We start from the raw sequence: 17,542 nt of genomic DNA on the forward strand, positions 1-17,542 counted from the left end.
GACTCGTTATTATTTATCCCTTGAATCCAAAAGTTGTATTTTTAATTTTATTAATCTTTAGAGATCTGCCATATACACTTAGGTCTTTAAGTTTTTGGATAGTCACACCTTTTCTTGTTATTATATCATGGATGAGCAGTGATTTTGCAAAGTGTTGCATAAACTGTTTTGTCAGCTTTGAGATTCAAGATTACAAATAAACATATCAGAGAGTTATCAAAAACTCTGAAAAGGACTAAAGTGCATGATTACAGAATTCTTTCCATGGATAAGAAAACCACCTCCACAACATCCAGCTAAGTCAAGAATGCTCCTGAGGAGGGACGTGTATTATTGTCAATCAAGACACGCCTTCATGAACGTAAAGAAAGAGGATTTAGTTTAAGGTGCAAGCCACTGGTTACAGTCAAGAACAAGAAATCCAGAGTAGACTTTGCCAGAAAGATTCTAAAACAGCCTACACAGTTCTGGAAAAAAATTATTTGGGCAGATGAAACCAAGATTAATTTGTACAGAAATTTGGGACTGTATAGAAAAATGTCTGTAATCAAAATCCACAGAGGTGGTGTATAAGAGCCAAAATTACAAAAATGAGTGATGAATCACCCCAAAACGTATTATCCGTTTTGTTATTGTCATGGTGGGGCTGGACCAGAAGACCAAACAAGTGAGCAAAATATTATTCTCAGGAACTGAAACATTCTTAGATTGCTTAATTTCCACTGTCAGTTGAGATATTTTGGAAAATTAACTTATTAAAAATATTTAGAAATTTGATTTGTTCATAGGCCAAAACATAAAAGAGCATGTGTGAGAGAGACAGAGGGAAAAAAATAAAACAACTAAAAAAATGTATGATTTTTATTTATTTATTTATTTTTTATTGGCAGATGATTCAGATGCAGTTCAAAAACATGCATTTTCTTTTGTTCAATAAAAAACGAAAATAATTCTGGAATGCAATAAAAATGGAGAAAAGGACAAATATGTTACATGAACTATTTAAAGAAAAAGAAGTGTTGAGCTGCAGACATGGATGAGTCAAATCGAGAATATTGTAACTGTAGTATGAAAGTGAAACTGCTTGTTACAGAAGAAGCACCACAGCACTCGTCAGCTTTGGACTTTTACAAACTAAACTGGGGATGCTTGCTTTTTCAAATTAAATTGAAATTAATGCATAAGAAATATTAATCAAGCAAAACAGTGCAGCATCAGGCTAAGAGTATTCTGAAAACACTGTCGCGCTGAAATCAATCAGACAGTCACAGTTTATCATGAGCTCCTTGTAGGTTGTATCTTCGTGTTACTGGCTTCAATAGGATCAACTTAACGAACGGCTGCTTCTCAATGATCATCCATACGGGCGTATGGGTTATCCTTCGACATACCTGAGAAGAATAATTGAAAAGAAGGATGTGTAATCAATAAAACTGAGTCCAAAATATAAATTATTCAGGGAAGTTTGGTTTACATTTCATTAATGTGATTTAAAATCTAAGTCTTTTGACACTGAATTGTAGTTTATCAAATATGTGCAGTACAGTATTTCTCCAGTAGATGGCACTCAATGATAGCTTTTTTCCGCCCTCTTTGTGTAAATGGGTTTTTTAATTTTCACATTTTGTTTTCTTCTGCTCAGATTCCATTATCTTTAACTGTTCCTTAATCTATCTCATCATAGTGTTGTGGTTTATTTTTTTTCTATTTTGCTGCTGTTTGATCACTGCGCATACAAACTGAGCACTTTCAAAACAAACCTCTCTGATAATCAAAATTTACATTTCATAACCCGTTTAAGTCAAAGGAGCTTGCAAAGAAAAGCGTCTGGACTTCTTTAAGTTGCTTGAAGACGTTTCACCCCTCATCCGAGAAGCTTCTTCAGTTCTAAGGTCAAATGGTGGAGAGTCCCAGATATAAACCTAGTGGGAGAGACCCCCACAGAGGGACAAAAGGACCCCCTGATGATCCTCTAATCGCCTGAGCCAAGGTGGGAAACTGGGTGTGGGTCCCAATCAGCCAGAGTTTCGGGTGAGTTCATTGTGAAACCTGGCCCCACCTTATCATGCGAATTCCTGAGGTCAGATGGCCCAGGATGTGAGTGGGCGTTAAGGCGTCTGGGAAGGGATCTCAGGATCTCATCTTCTTATCCTCCCTCGCTGGTGTCTGGTCACCAGCGAGGGAGGATAAGAAGGACAGACGCAACAACATTGTCATCCCCTATGTAGCCGGTGTATCAGAGAAACTCAGGAGAGTTTTCTCCAAGCATGACATCCCAGTGTATTTCAGACCCAGCAACACGCTCAGACAGAAACTGGTTCACCCGAAAGACAAAACGCCAAAACACAAACTTAACAATGTGGTGTATGCTGTACAGTGCAGCGAGGAATGCTCAGACCTCTACATTGGAGAGACCAAACAGCCACTTCACAAGCGCATGGCACAACACAGAAGAGCCACCTCCACAGGACAAGACTCAGCAGTCCATCTGCATCTTAAGGATAAAGGACACTCTTTCGAGGATGCCAATGTTCACATTTTGGACAGAGAGGACAGATGGTTTGAAAGAGGAGTGAAAGAAGCCATCTATGTCCACTGTGAGCGACCATCTTTGAACAGAGGCGGGGGTTTACGACACCAACTCTCTGCCATCTATAATCCAGTTTTGAGATCCCTTCCCAGACGCCTTAACGCCCACTCACATCCTGGGCCATCTGACCTCAGGAATTCGCATGATAAGGTGGGGCCAGGTTTCACAATGAACTCACCCGAAACTCTGGCTGATTGGGACCCACGCCCAGTTTCCCACCTTGGCTCAGGCGATTAGAGGATCATCAGGGGGTCCTTTTGTCCCTCTGTGGGGGGTCACTCCCACTAGGTTTATATCTGAGACTCTCCACCATTTGACCTTAGAACTGAAGAAGCTTCTCGGATGAGAGGTGAAACGTCTTCAAGTAACTTAAAGAAGTCCAGACGCTTTTCTTTGCAAGCTCCTTTGACTACGATGACCTGGATGACTGAGAACCTTCACAGACATAACCCGTTTAAGCCACACAGAAAAAGGAATTAGTCTCACCGTATTTGTGCCTGATTTCATCGTGCCTCATCTGCATTTCTGACCTCCTGAGAGGGAAACAAAGACAAATTGTTAGGCAACAGAGGACGCTGACACTGTCACATGACACTTATTTACTTATTTTAGTTTATGAAGTAGAAAGCAAAATTTTCACAGAAAAAAAACCTTTCCTGCCTGTCAATCTTTTTTGCTCTTTTTTGGCACCGTCCAATTAGTCTAATTCAATTATAACAGTTGTGATGAAACACAAAGCCAAACAGTAGTGCTGGATTCCCAGAATATTTACTTTTCCAGCATGGTGTCCAGGAGCAAAATGAACCAGCACCCCGGGAATGAGATCAGCCTGCTGTTTATCTAATGAAGTTAAATTCATTTTCAATCTCAACAATAAACACGTGACATTATGTTTCTTATTTTTGATGTAACATCAATGATTTTATGCCGCATAATAACGTAACACATTTAGTTCCTTATGGATGAGTTCGATTTTTACACACGATTACCTTAAAAGTTTCACATGCCAGTGTTTAAGTCACTGGTTAGGTTTGTGGTAACATATACTACAGCCTAAAGTAACATTAATTCTATGTTTAATGGCTAAAACTTGATAGTTGAGATTGATTGTACAAATAACCTGTGAATGTTCATGTCCATCAAAAGGATAAATGTTAAATTCGGTTTAAGACTTAGATGACTAATTAATAATCTGGGAGACTTTGTGAACAATCTTCATGTTTCATAACTGTATAGTTATGAAACATGTAGAGTCTCTGCTTCTGTGCGAAGCAGACATGGAGAGCTACAAAAGCTTTCATGGACTAGTGCCTCTAGTGGCCATAAAAAATGAGCAACATCAACCTGCAGCAACAGATAGAGCGATGGACCGTGGAAGAAGAGAGCCTGAGAAGGTAGAGATGTCCTGGGCATGCCCAACATCACAAGACAGTTGCTGGCCTGGAGCCCATGAAGAAAAAGAAACAGGGGAAGGCTGTGAAGCACCTGGCATGGGTTTTTGATGGCGTTTGCTCCAAAAAGAGCAAAGAGCCTAACTAGATTTATTTCATTATCATTATCAGGGTGTGGCGTCAGAGGAGGCTGACCCACACAGCTGATCTCTATTACTTAATCATGCCTCCCCTATATGAGCAGGATGCCAGGAGTTGATGAGAGAGCTGTGTGCTGCACTGGAGTGAGGCAGGTGGAAAGCTGCACAAGCAGGAAAATTCAATAACATTGTAAATAAAACCTTTGCGTGCCTTGGGTCCTTTATACTACAGTATATGGATCAACTTACTCAAGACCTTACACAGAACTTAATATTTTGCCCATCTGAGTCAGGCACAGTAGTAAGGTTTCAGTTAATCAGACACTCTGAAATTGTGTTATATGCGTGAAGATTTAAGTTAAAACACATACTCCACAGACATTCACCTCGCTTTCTGGCGGTCCTTCCTCAGCCGAGTTTGTCGCTCCATCTGCATGTCTTCTCTCTTTCTCCTATTAAAAAGACATTTTTGTTTACATCAATTCACCACCTTTATGTATCTGCACATAGACATTTATATTATATATCAAATATGAGCATTTGCTTTTAGCTTTATACATTTACAGAGCAACAAAATTGAAGGCAGTTATAAAATCAGAAAGACCAAAGTTACTGCAGCCACAAATTCTGGCAGCCTTCTGGAGATAGCCGTATCAGCCTAGCCTCACAGAATAACAACCCATTGTGTTCCCATCCTCCTCGTCCTCCTCCTCCTGCTTCTGCTTACATTTTGATCCAGATTTAACAGTGAGCACTTCATGTGACTTAATGCTTACCCAATTTTTTCACACTTGCAGCAGCAGAAGCAGCAAACAAGAATAGCGATGATGATAATACCAGCCAGCACTGACACGGTGATGATCAATATCTGGAAGTTGACTGTAAATCAAACGTGGACACAAGGACAGCGTAAAAAAAACGCCAGCTTGCATGAGCAAATCTTATCATTAAGTAAACATAGCAATGAACTACTAAGTGGAAAAGATGCTAATGTATTTTACTCAAAGATGATTATGATTTATGAAGAAGACCTGCACCACAAAACAGGGGAAAAACGCACACTTATAAGTTTTTCTTTCTTGGCTGACATGGTACATTACAAATTATTTTTCTTACTGGTTAATCTTGCAGTTTGGGCTTTTTTTCACTTATTTGTTCAAAGTCTAAAATGTCATAAATGTATTTTACAGACAACTTACAGCTGCAGTAAGATCTTCAAACTGAACTCAAAGTCCAAACTCATATATTCATTTTACCGTCCAGCAAGAAAATGAGAAAGTCATCACAACTGAGAAGCTTTCCTGGACAATGTAAAAAAATATATTTCCCCCATGCAAACATCACGCATTAAATAATAATAGTAACAAGTGTGTGTGCCAGTCTTACGCCAGCATAGCCCCCAACGTGCATCATTCAGTGGACAAACGCTGTTGGAGGGCAGGATGCTCTTCACCGGGTATTCGATGCATTTTTTGGTTGTTATGCACCACAGGCACTGCAACAAACACAGTCATAAACAGTTACATTTTATCTTATAACTTCCCCTTTTTATGGCAAACATTTACAGGATATGTATTTGGCTGAACTGCAGGAAACTTACTGTCACATTCTGCAAGCATTCATCACAAGTGGTGTTGGATTTCAAGGCACAGGGAGCTGAAACAGAGAAAAGCTATGACACACACCTACAAGAAGTAAACTAATATAACCCTGAGAGAATTTAACTTTCTGTGACATATTAAGGATCACTGCAACAAAAGAAGTAACGTTAGCCTAACTGAGGCAGGCAAAAGAAACTTTTTCTTTTGTGTTTGTGTGTGTGTGTGAATACTACAAGAATATGTATAAAGCCACTGAGGATTATCTTTACATTTGCTTCTACGATCACGATAAGTCCACTGTGTAGATGTCATGTGACTGCCTCCTGACCCGTCTCTGGCACTCCAAAACAAAGCGCTGCACTAACACATACAAGAAGAACAAACTTACTGTCCGCTGGAGCAGGAGTCGGTGTTTGCGCTGTAACTGTAATAATACCGCAGGAAATTAGGACAAAAACAAAGGCGGACGGGCTGTACATGGTGACACGAGCGCTGGACTGCATGGAAAAAACAGAAAGGCTCGAGAGGAGTGAAGCTGAACCCCTGGTTTACTAGCGGTGACGTCACGAACTCCTGACGCTGGTGTCATCAAGCAGCTGCAGGGTGACACATCTCATTGAAAAACATGTTTTATTATTGGGAGGGAGAGCGGAGAGTAAGGACGCACTGTGCTCATTAGCTCTCTGAGACTCAGCACATACCAGAAAAAAAAAAAACACTTATATTATTTATACTCCGTATCTGACAGACATGGAAAATCTTTACCACCTCGCACCACAATGCTTGCATTCATTCTAGATTCAAGCTTCTTATCGTATAATATTGACGTTTTAGTGAGCTTTATTGGGGTTTTGTTGTGTTTTCTATCTTCTTTAGATTAATTTTGTGCCTTTCCAAGCTATTCTGCTATTGTAACACCGTGATTTCGCTGTCATTGGGATAAATAAAGTATTTCCTGTCTTCCCTTATCTTTTAAAACTTTGCAGATTTGAGTTTATAAAACAAAAATACAAGCAGAAAATAATTTATGGTGTATAATTACGGACTTTAATACGACTTTACTGACCCCAGCACTACCAACCAGCAGCAGTCCCATCTATCTATCTATCAGGTTCTACTAAGGATTAGCTGATCACCAGCAAGTGTGAGCACCTCTATAAAAGCATTACTTTTGGCAGTTTGCTGCTCTCAGGTGTGTATTAACACAGTGGAAGCAGGAAAGAAATCAGTATTGATCTTAGAGTAGCAATCTGGGGAAGGTTATTAGACCATTTCCAAGCAATTTAAAATTCATCATTCTACAAAATGTTATTCTCAAGTGGAAAATGTTCAAGACGATTGCCAATCTTCCGGTGCCACTAAAGTCACTCCAAGATCAGACTGTGTAATCCTCAAAGAAACTGCAAAAATCCTAAGAGCTACATCTCCAACTAGACAGGCCTCGGTTAGCATGTTAAATTTTAAAGTTCATGGCAATACAATTGGAAAAAGACCGAACAAGTATGGCTTGTCTGGAAGGATGCCAGGAGAAAGTATCCTCTCTTTTAAAAGCACATGGCACCACAGCTTAGCTTTACAAAGTTGCATCTGAACAGACCACAAGACTTCTGGCGCAATGCCTTCAAAACAGACGAGATTAAAGTGGAGATGACTGGTCATAATGCACAGCACCACGTTACTTGAAAACCAAATACAGCATATCAGCACAAACATCTCATACCAGCTGTCAAGCATGATGGTGGAATGGTGATGATTTGGGTGTGTTTTGCAGCCACGGCATCTGGGCACCTTGCAGTCATTTATTCGACCGTGAACTTGTCTGTAAAGTATTCTAGGGTCAAATTTGAGGCCATCTGTGTGCTACAGAGCAGGACAATGTTCCCAAGCACAGTAAAAAATCCACAAGAGAACAGCTGAAAGAGAAAAGGATCAGGGTGTTGCAATGGCCCAGAAAAGTCCTGAGCTCAACCTGATTAAAATGCTGTAGCGGGACCGTAAGTGAGATGTGGTAGCGTTTTGCAATATTTTCATGTCATAAAGTCTCGTCTTTTCTTTGGTTTGTGTTTTGTTTCATTTCCATGTGCTGTTTTATCCCCCCCCCCCAACTGGCCATGGCAGTTTGCTGCCCTCCCCAAGCCTGGTTCTGCTGAAGGTTCCCTCCTGTTCATAGGGAGTTTTTCCCTCCCACCATCAGGAAAGAGTTTACTCACAGAGAGTGGGTCTTTACCTTACAGTATAAATGTTGTCATGTCAATATGTTGTCAGGTAGATATGATAAAAGACAAGATTCAAACAGCTTTTGAAATACAATAATTTATTAAAGCATCTTTAAATTCTGATATAAAACATTTTCTGATTCTTCTTCAAAACAATCAGAAATCTCAGAAATACAGTCATCATCGATGGCGAGATCAATCTCTGGTTTGGCCGCCGGCAGCTGACCAGAGCGCCTAAAGTGAGTATGATTGGAGAGCTATGGAAGACAGTGATGTAATGTGAGGTAAATACTAAGTTTAATATGTTGCGATCGCATCATCCTATCATGAACTATACTGTAGGTTGGCATAAGCTTGATTCACTTGTGTTCTTTAACAATGGCATAAGCGCAGCAAACGTCTTCTGGTTAGTGAGACAGAAACTCAGCGAGTTGGGTGCTGAGGGCAACACACACAGCAATTACTTCAGCAGTGGCGGAAGCTGAGAAACATGACACAGAGTGGCTAAAAATCAACAGTAAGTTATGAACAGCTCGTCCGCTTCTGAAACACATCAGTTTTTCTGCATCGCTCCGTCCACAAATAACAGACACAGAAACTTACTACAAAACTGCGTCACTGCATTTCAAGAACACAATTCGCTTCTCCCAAACAATTTTTACACTTCAATAAATAAATAACCCATCCTCACATGGCTGCTGACATCGCTTAAAAACCCCCAAACAAACAAACAGACAAACAACAAAAAAAATCAGAGAAGGCGTTTTCATGTATGCTTTGTCAAACACGTCCGCGAACATCAGCTTTGGCTTTTACATACACTCAGCTCAAACATGACATCAGCTCGACTCAGAGTGCCTGTTTGAGGACAGAAGCACAAATATTATGACCGATTTATTCATCATCGCCTTATGAGACAATACAGTGTTTATAGACACTGTGGTGCAGTTGATATTCACATTTAATTTCTCGTTCTTGTCTTACACGAGGTAAACTGCAGTTAGAACTGCAACTCACCATTTTATATTATGATCCTGCAAGGCCACGTCTACTCTTAAAACTATTACAATAGCCACAAGGCAAAGTGAAGAGGCTAAACTTTCTGCTTCCTGGGAGAATGACAGTTATTTTACACAATAACCTGAGGGAAACTCCATTTTAGGGGAACATTCATCACAACGGATTGCAGTATTCAACAGAATAACCGCTTTTAAAGGTGCCAGTTCAGTCAGTGTTTGTTTTCCATTGCAACACATTTACGACCTCTAAATGGGGAAGAAAAGCGCTATAGTGGCAATCAGAGAGTTGAACTGTTGATTTTGCGATGAAATTTGGGAGGAAAGAGCACGCGAGCTCCTGCGAATTAGCCTGTACATTAAAATAAATCCGTGAAAGGACACCTGAATAGCTTTTCAAGTAACGTGAGAAAGGACCAGTGTAAAGAGAAATGCGATCAGCTGACATTTTCGGCGACTGCACGGAGGGCGGCGGCACACCATCGCTTGAATGGTTCCCACATGTGCTTCAAGCAGTAAAGAATCAACATTGTGTCATGGCAGAAAGGAATCTTTCTGAGTGGAGATTGCCCGTGTTGCTACGCTGCTCAAGTCAAAATCTCTGTTGCCTTTCCTTTGCCAGGTGTCGGTGGCTGAGTGCGTGCTGTGGTCCTGCCCAGTGGAATCACCTGATCCAGCTGGTTCCATAACTGGATACAGACTTCACACTGCAGCGCTTCTTCACGATCATGTTTATGTAAGCTTTCATGATCTTGGTGATCTCTCCAACCTGCCAATATACAGATGAAAGTTATTTATTTTTAAAAGCTGCACTAAAAAAGTAATGTTTAAATTAAGGGGAACCGACTCCTCTTTGTCTGGAACTGTGGCCCTTTTGTTCTCGCCACAATGTTTTATCACTCTTGGAAAAGAAGCTCCCGCTAATGAAAACAAAGAGGACAAACATGTGTACCTGCGGGGTTTCAAAGAACATTTCTCTCTCATCCACAGTGATCTTGTAGGTGCAGGGCTGTGGAGCACCAAAGAAGATGATGTGTTCATAAGGAAAGGTCTCCAGAGGCTTTGGCTCCCCTCGTTTGTAGACGGACACATTCTCAGCACTCACACTTAACCACAGATCATGTGGAAATCCTCCTTCTTTGCACTGCCAAGACACGAAAATACAGTATTATCAATTGTCAGTTTAATATTGCAGGCTGATAATGAACTAGGCAGACTGGGTATAGGCCAGATATAATGATAACCCACATATATACAGTTTCTTTGCTATTATCGTTATAAAGTTTTGGCGTTTCAGCTCTGAGTTACATTCAAATCACACCAGCTAACCAAAGGCATCAGTATCATCTTTGGAGCTAAGAAATCCCACTACTATGATGTCATGGCTTTGAAACTTAAGAAAAAAAACAGCTAAGCACAGCTCCTCCTGTAATGGAAGACAAATCAAACAGAAAAGTCCACTTCAGATGAGGTTGGGGTTGAATGAAAGGTTCAAATGAAGGAATTTCACCCAGAGGTTGAAGGTTTTGCGTCACATGAGTCCAAATATGTGAAATTTGCATTTCTAAATTTACAGGACTTTCACTTCTATTTCTAAATGTACGTTCAGGTTTTAGTTGCAGATGTTAAGGCTTTTTTTTTACGAGCTGAAACAATGTAACAGGTCAATGTCAGTGTTCCTGCTGGAGAAACATTAATTATGATGTAGGAAAAGCAGTAGCAGGGCGATTAATCACACTTCAGTTTTCAACTTCAAAGAAATCATTTCACATAGTGAAGTGAACAAATTTTAGATTTTAAGAGAAAGAAAGCGCTCGATCAATACTTAGCATCTACAGGGTCCCATTGTTAATGTATCGGAAGTAATAATGCAGGGAATAAAAACTCGGACTGGTCCATTACTGACAGCAATGCGGTTTAAGATTTAAGCTTACCTCAACATCAAACAGTGTGGATCCATATCCAGGCCACTCTTTGATGATAGTCATATATTTGAGCATAGCCTGGTGCTGGTCCAAACCGTTGAGGCGGGACCATTTCTCCATGATGCTCGCCCTGGTTGCAGACATCTCCTCCTTTATCCACATCTCCAGCATCTGCTCCTCCTCCATGCGCTGCTTCTTCATGGAGCCCGTCTTCAGCCCGCGACGCAGCGTCCCATCGAGGAAACTGGTCCTCCGACGCTCCAAAGTTTGGCCTGACCCCGAGGCTCCACCCACCTTGGTAAACTGTAAGATGCGATTGCGCAGGCGACCCACGGGGTAGATGTTTTCCAGGTTCCACGTGACTCTTGTTTTGTCTCCATACAGAAACTGTAGGCGGAGAGCGGCAAGGTGCTGCAGGGTCTCTTCACGGGCAGGGAAGTGACCCCTGGTTAAACTCTCGTGGGCCTGAAGGAAGACGAAAAAACACAATGATGCAAACTATGCACTTGATTTTCTCTTAAATAAACTAGAATATGAATGGTTAAGCATACCTGCTCAAACATGAATGCAAACTCTACTCCTTCCTTTGGCATGCTTTCCACATCCAAGAAACAGTAGAGTTTGAAATATAGTTTCCATTGGCCTTCATCCTGGGCTTCCTCACTGCCAGCCAGTCTGAGGAAGAACGCATAAAACTATCACTTTCACATCTGTTTTTATCTATCACTGCAATATCTTCTTTTCTTCTCATCATGTCCTGGACATAAATGTTTATGTACCTCTTAAAGTGTTTGCATGATAAAACATATTATCTGTTAAAAATGTATCCATGTGGTGTAAAACATACCTTTCAAATTTAGCTAAAACATCAGCGACAAGGACCCTGCTTTCCACCGCTTTGTCAACACTGTTGTTGTGCTCAAAGAGGGCAAACATGTTCCTGCTGTCCTCCATTGCCAGACCTCTGATTAGCTTCTCCACCACCTGAACAATAAAAGACAAAATTAAAACCACGCCTTTAGGGCACATTAGTATGGCTCTTTCCCCTGCTGTGCATGCTAAGGTAAAAAAAAAAAAATCCCAGCGCCGGCTTGCAGAGAAACCTTTAAAAATTTCTATGTTGCAACTGCAGATCGCTCACCTCTCCAGCAGTGGTGTGGGAGTTAATAGAAATCTTGCAGGAGCCTCCCCCATGGCAGTAGACTGTGGTGGTCATTTCCTGTCTGTTAAGCAGTGCAATAATTTCCTCTTGGGAAGGAACAAATTCTCTGGTCTTAGTCTTCTTCAGAGACTCACCAATGAAATGGGCAAACATTTCGATTTCTGTGCCTGGGAACAGCTCCTTAATCCTGAGGAAACAGAAAAAGAGAGCGAACAATAAGTTTCAGCCAAAGTACAGCTTCCCATTGAGGTTAACTGAGCCACATCCATGATGGAAAATTTTACATGTTTAGAAACCACAAAGAGATACTTAATATAGGGAGTATAAAGTCTGCAGGACAGGCAGTCAGCTCCGAAGGCCCTATAACTTTTACATTTTTTATCTTAAGTCCAACTATGGGCCTAACTGGACCCGCAACATCAAGAACATTGATATGGACATTCTCACTACCAGTTTGGACAATGTTCAGATTCCGGACTTCTATTCTACTCCTGATGATTTGTTGTTATATTATAATAATTGTCTACGCACTGTCCTTGATTCTCTGGCTCCTGTAAAAACCCACTCTGTTTCCTTCACTCGCTCTGCTCCCTGGTTTACCTCTGACCTCCGAGCTCTGAAGGCCAAAGCTCGGCAGCTAGAGCGTAAATATAAGAAATCTGGTTTAACTGTTGATTCAGAAATCTATAAATACCATGTACTTCAGTATAAAGACTCCATTAACAAGGCCAAACAAAGCTTCTACTCTGGTATTATCAGTTCTTATGAGGGTAATGCTAGGACTCTGTTTTCAGTTTTCAACAAACTAATTCAACCCCCCAACGCTTTACCACCGCACTTCTATTCCTCTGAAATATGCAACTCCTTGATGCTGTTCTGGACTACGAAAATCGATAACATCCACCAGCAACTCAGATCGAATGTTGTGTCTACGCCCTCTCCAGAACCTTTTCTCCTTTTTGAGCCGTTTTCCACTTTTCATCTTCCTGATTTATCTGATATTTCCGAGTTAATATGTAAATCAAAGCCTGCCACATGTCATCTTGACCCCATGCCCACGGGACTTGTGAAATCCTGCCTCTCTTCTTTACTCCCACTCATCTGTGCTATCATTCACTCTTCTCTCACCACCGGTATCGTTCCCTCCTTATTGAAGACTGCTCTAGTCACTCCTATACTGAAAAAACCTTCTTTAGATCCTAACAACTTTAACAACCTCCGTCCGATTTCCAATCTACCCTTCATTTCTAAGATACTCGAAAAAGTGGTTGCAGCTCAACTTCATTTACACCTGGTTAATAATAACATCTATGAGAGATTTCAATCTGGTTTTCGCTCATGTCACAGTACCGAAACTGCTCTACTTAAAGTCACTAACGATCTCTTAATCGGAGCTGACTCTGGTCTTCTCACCATTCTCGTCCTTTTAGATCTGAGCTCTGCCTTTGACACCATTTCTCACTCTGTCCTTCTAAGCAGACTTTCCTCTCTCGGCATCTCTGACACACCCCTCGCCTGGTTTCAATCATATCTCCTCGACCGTTCCCAGTTTATTCAACTAAGATCATTCCGCTCTCGCCTATTCCCCGTCACCTCTGGTGTACCCCAAGGCTCAGTTTTAGGCCCTCTTCTCTTTATAATATACATCCTCCCTCTAGGTACCATCTTCCGCAAATTTGATCTTCAGTTTCACTGTTTTGCTGATGACACCCAGTTATATCTCTCTTGCAAACCTGATTCCTCCCTCCCACCTTCTTCCCTTACAGAATGTCTATCCGAGGTAAAATCCTGGTTTACCTCTAATTTTCTAAAGCTCAATGAGGATAAAACTGAGATCCTCCTTATTGGCACCAAATCCAACCTTTTGAAGGCAAACCATTTCTCACTCACCATCGATAACTCCACAGTTCTCCCTTCTCCTCAGGTTAAGAGCCTTGGTGTCATCCTAGACAGCACACTTTCTTATAAATCACACATCAATAACCTCACCCATTCTGCCTACTTCCATCTACGTAACATTAACAGATTGCTTCCTTCTCTTTCCACCCAGTCTACGTCCATTCTTGTACATAGTCTTGTTACCTCCCGTATTGACTACTGCAATTCTCTTCTGCATGGTCTCCCCCAAAAATCCCTCCATAAGCTTCAACTGGTTCAGAACTCTGCTTCTCGCATTATCACCAGAACCCCCTCCTACCAGCACATCACCCCTGTTCTTCAGGAACTTCACTGGCTCCCTGTGAAATTCCGGATAATTTTCAAACTTCTTCTGCTCACCTTCAAGGCCCTTCATAACCTCGCTCCTTCTTACCTTTCTGACCTGTTAACCACCACTTGTTCTGCCCGTTCACTTCGTTCTTCTTCTTCTGTCCAGCTTACTGTACCTTCCTTCCGCCTCACCACCATGGGAAGCAGAGCTTTCAGCTGCTCTGCTCCCAGGCTGTGGAACTCTCTGCCCCCTGAAATAAGAAATATTGGTTCTCTCCCCCAGTTTAAATCCCAACTCAAAACTCATCTGTTCAAATCTGCATATTCACTGTGAATCCACTGTTTGTTCATTTTATCTTGTGCTTTATTTTATTGTTCTTATTCTGCCATTGTTTTACTAAGTGTTTTATCCTATTGTAAAGTGTCCTTGGGTGACTTGAAAGGCGCTCATAAATAAAATTTATTATTATTATTATTATTATTTTGATCTCAACTCCAGACATATCTCTCCTTACTGTGACACTCATCTCCTTTACAAAATCAGAAGACACATGAACTCAAAACAACCTTCTTGGTGGTTTTTCCCAAGAAAATACGTGTCTCCAGCACCACATTTTAACATGAACACCCACACACATAAGCACTCATAAAATAAAAACAATATCAGTCATGCTGTCACGGCTGGATGGTTTGCAACCAGGTGTTAATTTTTTCTCCCTGGAACATGCCCATACCGTTTCAGGTGAAACTTGAGGTAGCGTAGGATGCCTCGGCTGGGCAAGAAGGTGCAGCTCATACAGGTCAAGAGATGCCAGTGGGCGCGATTGGCAGGACTGTTTGGGTGCGGGACATGATTGGTTTGCTTGATCAGCTGACAGTAAACCTCATCCCTTAATGGCCTCAAGTCTTGACAGGTCTGCAGGATTCCCTGGATGATTGGCACAGGGTCAGACACAGCCTCCATCTCCTGCAGCGAGTTGAAAATCTTCAGGGCCTCATCCTGCAGGCTGGTGTAACCCTTTTCTTTTTGCACTGAGGGAGACAGAAATGGGTAAAGTTAACCTTCAGCCTCGATACTGAACTTGCTCAGTTACCTTAAGTAACCAGTTATTTTACAACTGAGCACGTTTGAATAGTTTTAATGTATTTAAAGTCTAAATTAATGTGCAAGATTTGCAAGAAAAAAAACTGCTTTATATCCTAAAATAGATATTGTGGCAGATTCTGCTACTTACTGAAGAAATATACAACAATTTAAATTTTAAAAATCCATGAATAAAGGTACATTTTTCAACCAAAAACTGCTCAGCACTGAATATTTAAAATTTCCTGATTCTCGACAAGCAAATTCATCGACTGCAATAGTTTGTATGCAGCAGCTACAGGACAGCGCACTTACAGTGGATGCTGACGTCTCCATAAGGCAGAGGTAGAAGAGGGGAGTGCAAAGGATGCTGGGTATATCTCAGGATAGGGTTCCTCCAGTATGTCTGCTCCACTGCCTCCACGTTCAAACTGCTCTCCTGGTAAGACAGAGGAGCAGATTAGTAATCTTACCTTTCAAATCATCGATTTTTCTTACATAAAAGAAAGTTTACGCTTGATAAGAAAATAATAGAGCAGCAATAACGGCGATGATGCAGACTATCACTGCGGTAAATCGAGTACATGGCCAAGTGTATGTATGAAAAAGAGACTCAAACAAGTACTGAAGCAGGAAAAACTTAGGCCAAGAGAAGATCACAGCACACAGATAGTGAGTACAAGTACCTCACTTTATTACAGAGTGTGTCCTTGCCAGAGGTTTGCATGACTGAAAAAAGTTTGATTTACAAAAATGTCAATGAAATGTGATGTAGTCTGTAGTCAAAATGGGGGAAAACAGTAAATACCTTGATGTCTCTGATGAGTTGCTGTGTTGGAGTTTCAATGGGAACTTTGCTGTCTATGGCAGCCTGTATGGCATTCGCCCACCTCATGGCTTCATTCAGCATTTTGGTGTAAAGCCGATAAGAGTGTTTACGCCCATGGACGATTATATTCCAGTAACCTGGGTGAGAAGGAAAGATAATCATGCACAAGACAACAAAGTTTCAGTAAATAAACCATAAAGGCTAAATTGTGCACATTGGGGTTTATATATTTTCTTAAGTGTTAAAGCTTAGGACCCAAGGATAACTTATGTTTCTATAAGCATTAATTTATTAAGATGACACTGAAGTAAGTTTAACTGACCAGTGTCCTTGAAGACTTTCTCATCTGGCTGCACCACGGAGCAGAGGCTGTTGAGGACCAGTGTTCCCAGTTTGGAAGCACTACGCTCCGATGACTTGTAATAGTCCAGAGAGTTAGTGGTGAGAACAAACCAGCGCTTCTTCAGCTTCAGAGAAGTGCTTTTGGCTCCAGACTTCATCTCTTTATGGAGCCAGCCTGTGGGGGTAAAATAAGAAATGACGGCTGAGTTGTAATACCTCCAATATTCTGTTCACCAGACAATCACGTAGCGCACAGCTGTTAAACCAGCACATATAAGAGGGCTGTCAGGACTGATCTTCCATCAGTGAAGCACAACGCATCATCAGAGCCCGCCATTGTCCAGGTCACAACCTCCTCAGACCAAAACAACCAGCATACAGTTTGAGACGCAGCAGAGTGGGCAGTTTGATCATACACACAACACACTTCCATAGTCAAACTGATGGCAAATAACAAAGGAGGACCACCTAAAAAAATGTGATAAAAGTGTAATATATATTACAATAAGATGTGCAGTCTCTCTGTATATTTAAATTTTCATATTTCTACTTTTTTACTGGGGGTCTTGTGACTTTAGCTTTGACTCTAAGCTCTGCACATGTGGATGTGTACAAATGGCAAATAATCTTATCTTATCTTATCTTATTTAGATAGATTAAATCCAATATCAAAATCCTCTTACCTCTGACTATAAATTCCTGTCCATCAACCCTAGAGTCTCCCTTAGATTTTTGCAGCAGGCCTATCCAGTGGTGCATCTCCTCGGGCGTGTCTGTGTTGCAGTGGATCACTCTGTTAGCCGTGATGATCACAAACGAGTTTGGTCTGGGAAAGAAAACATAGCAAAATTGGGTTTTTTTGTCCTTGTTTTTGTTACTCATGTATCTGCTGTGGGACCACAGGCCAGGGTTTTAATACATATATGCAATCAGGCAGGTGTTGGGGAAAATTGCTCATTTCTTACCTGTCTGGGTTGTCTGACGCACAAACAGAATCAATCAAGCCAACATCTAATGTGCCCTGGACAGGGAAAAATG

At 41.2% G+C, this 17,542-nt stretch overlaps 2 protein-coding genes across 4 annotated transcripts in view; both read right to left on the reverse strand.

Moving 5' to 3' along the window:
- Nucleotides 1-855: 855 nt before the first annotated feature.
- Nucleotides 856-6,300, reverse strand: pttg1ipb (PTTG1 interacting protein b). 3 transcript variants are annotated; one of them, XR_001167648.5, is made up of 8 exons: nucleotides 6,111-6,300; nucleotides 5,722-5,777; nucleotides 5,508-5,616; nucleotides 4,898-5,000; nucleotides 4,508-4,573; nucleotides 3,935-4,030; nucleotides 3,077-3,123; nucleotides 856-1,391 (listed from the first exon to the last, which is right to left on the reverse strand). XR_001167648.5 is itself a non-coding variant. In XM_004555427.4 (7 exons), the coding sequence occupies exons 1-7, from the start codon at nucleotides 6,223-6,225 to the stop codon at nucleotides 1,348-1,350; spliced, it is 540 nt and encodes a 179-aa protein (XP_004555484.3). In that variant the 5' UTR covers nucleotides 6,226-6,298; the 3' UTR covers nucleotides 856-1,347. The 3 variants fall into 3 exon arrangements, 1 of the variants encoding a protein (XP_004555484.3); XR_013093557.1 differs by lacking the exon at nucleotides 3,935-4,030 and having other exon boundaries at nucleotides 4,493-4,573; XM_004555427.4 differs by lacking the exon at nucleotides 3,935-4,030 and having other exon boundaries at nucleotides 6,111-6,298.
- Nucleotides 6,301-8,019: 1,719 nt separating this feature from the next.
- Nucleotides 8,020-17,542, reverse strand: part of myo10l3 (myosin X, like 3) — a 78,034-nt gene continuing 68,511 nt past the window's right edge. The window contains exons 30-41 of the mRNA XM_014408260.4: nucleotides 17,470-17,525; nucleotides 17,188-17,330; nucleotides 16,485-16,679; nucleotides 16,142-16,299; nucleotides 15,649-15,772; nucleotides 14,984-15,281; nucleotides 12,021-12,228; nucleotides 11,727-11,863; nucleotides 11,431-11,554; nucleotides 10,889-11,344; nucleotides 9,907-10,098; nucleotides 8,020-9,723 (exon numbers count right to left, since the gene is read on the reverse strand). Coding sequence (XP_014263746.3) covers nucleotides 9,619-9,723; nucleotides 9,907-10,098; nucleotides 10,889-11,344; nucleotides 11,431-11,554; nucleotides 11,727-11,863; nucleotides 12,021-12,228; nucleotides 14,984-15,281; nucleotides 15,649-15,772; nucleotides 16,142-16,299; nucleotides 16,485-16,679; nucleotides 17,188-17,330; nucleotides 17,470-17,525 — 2,196 coding nt within the window. The 3' untranslated portion in view covers nucleotides 8,020-9,618. The remainder of the gene's footprint in view (nucleotides 9,724-9,906; nucleotides 10,099-10,888; nucleotides 11,345-11,430; nucleotides 11,555-11,726; nucleotides 11,864-12,020; nucleotides 12,229-14,983; nucleotides 15,282-15,648; nucleotides 15,773-16,141; nucleotides 16,300-16,484; nucleotides 16,680-17,187; nucleotides 17,331-17,469; nucleotides 17,526-17,542) is intronic.

This window comes from Maylandia zebra, linkage group LG16 (assembly GCF_041146795.1).
Source record: "Maylandia zebra isolate NMK-2024a linkage group LG16, Mzebra_GT3a, whole genome shotgun sequence".
Lineage (NCBI taxonomy): Eukaryota > Metazoa > Chordata > Actinopteri > Cichliformes > Cichlidae > Maylandia > Maylandia zebra.

Excerpts from the sequence above, each read along its gene's own strand:
- pttg1ipb (XM_004555427.4), bottom strand. The coding sequence starts at position 6,225 with ATGCAGTCCAGCGCTCGTGTCACCATGTACAGCCCGTCCGCCTTTGTT. Across the intron at positions 5,617-5,721 it reads AATGCTTGCAGAATGTGACA|TGCCTGTGGTGCATAACAAC; the intron begins GTAAGTTTCCTG and ends TGTTTGTTGCAG. Across the intron at positions 4,574-4,897 it reads TGCAAGTGTGAAAAAATTGG|GAGAAAGAGAGAAGACATGC; the intron begins GTAAGCATTAAG and ends TCTTTTTAATAG.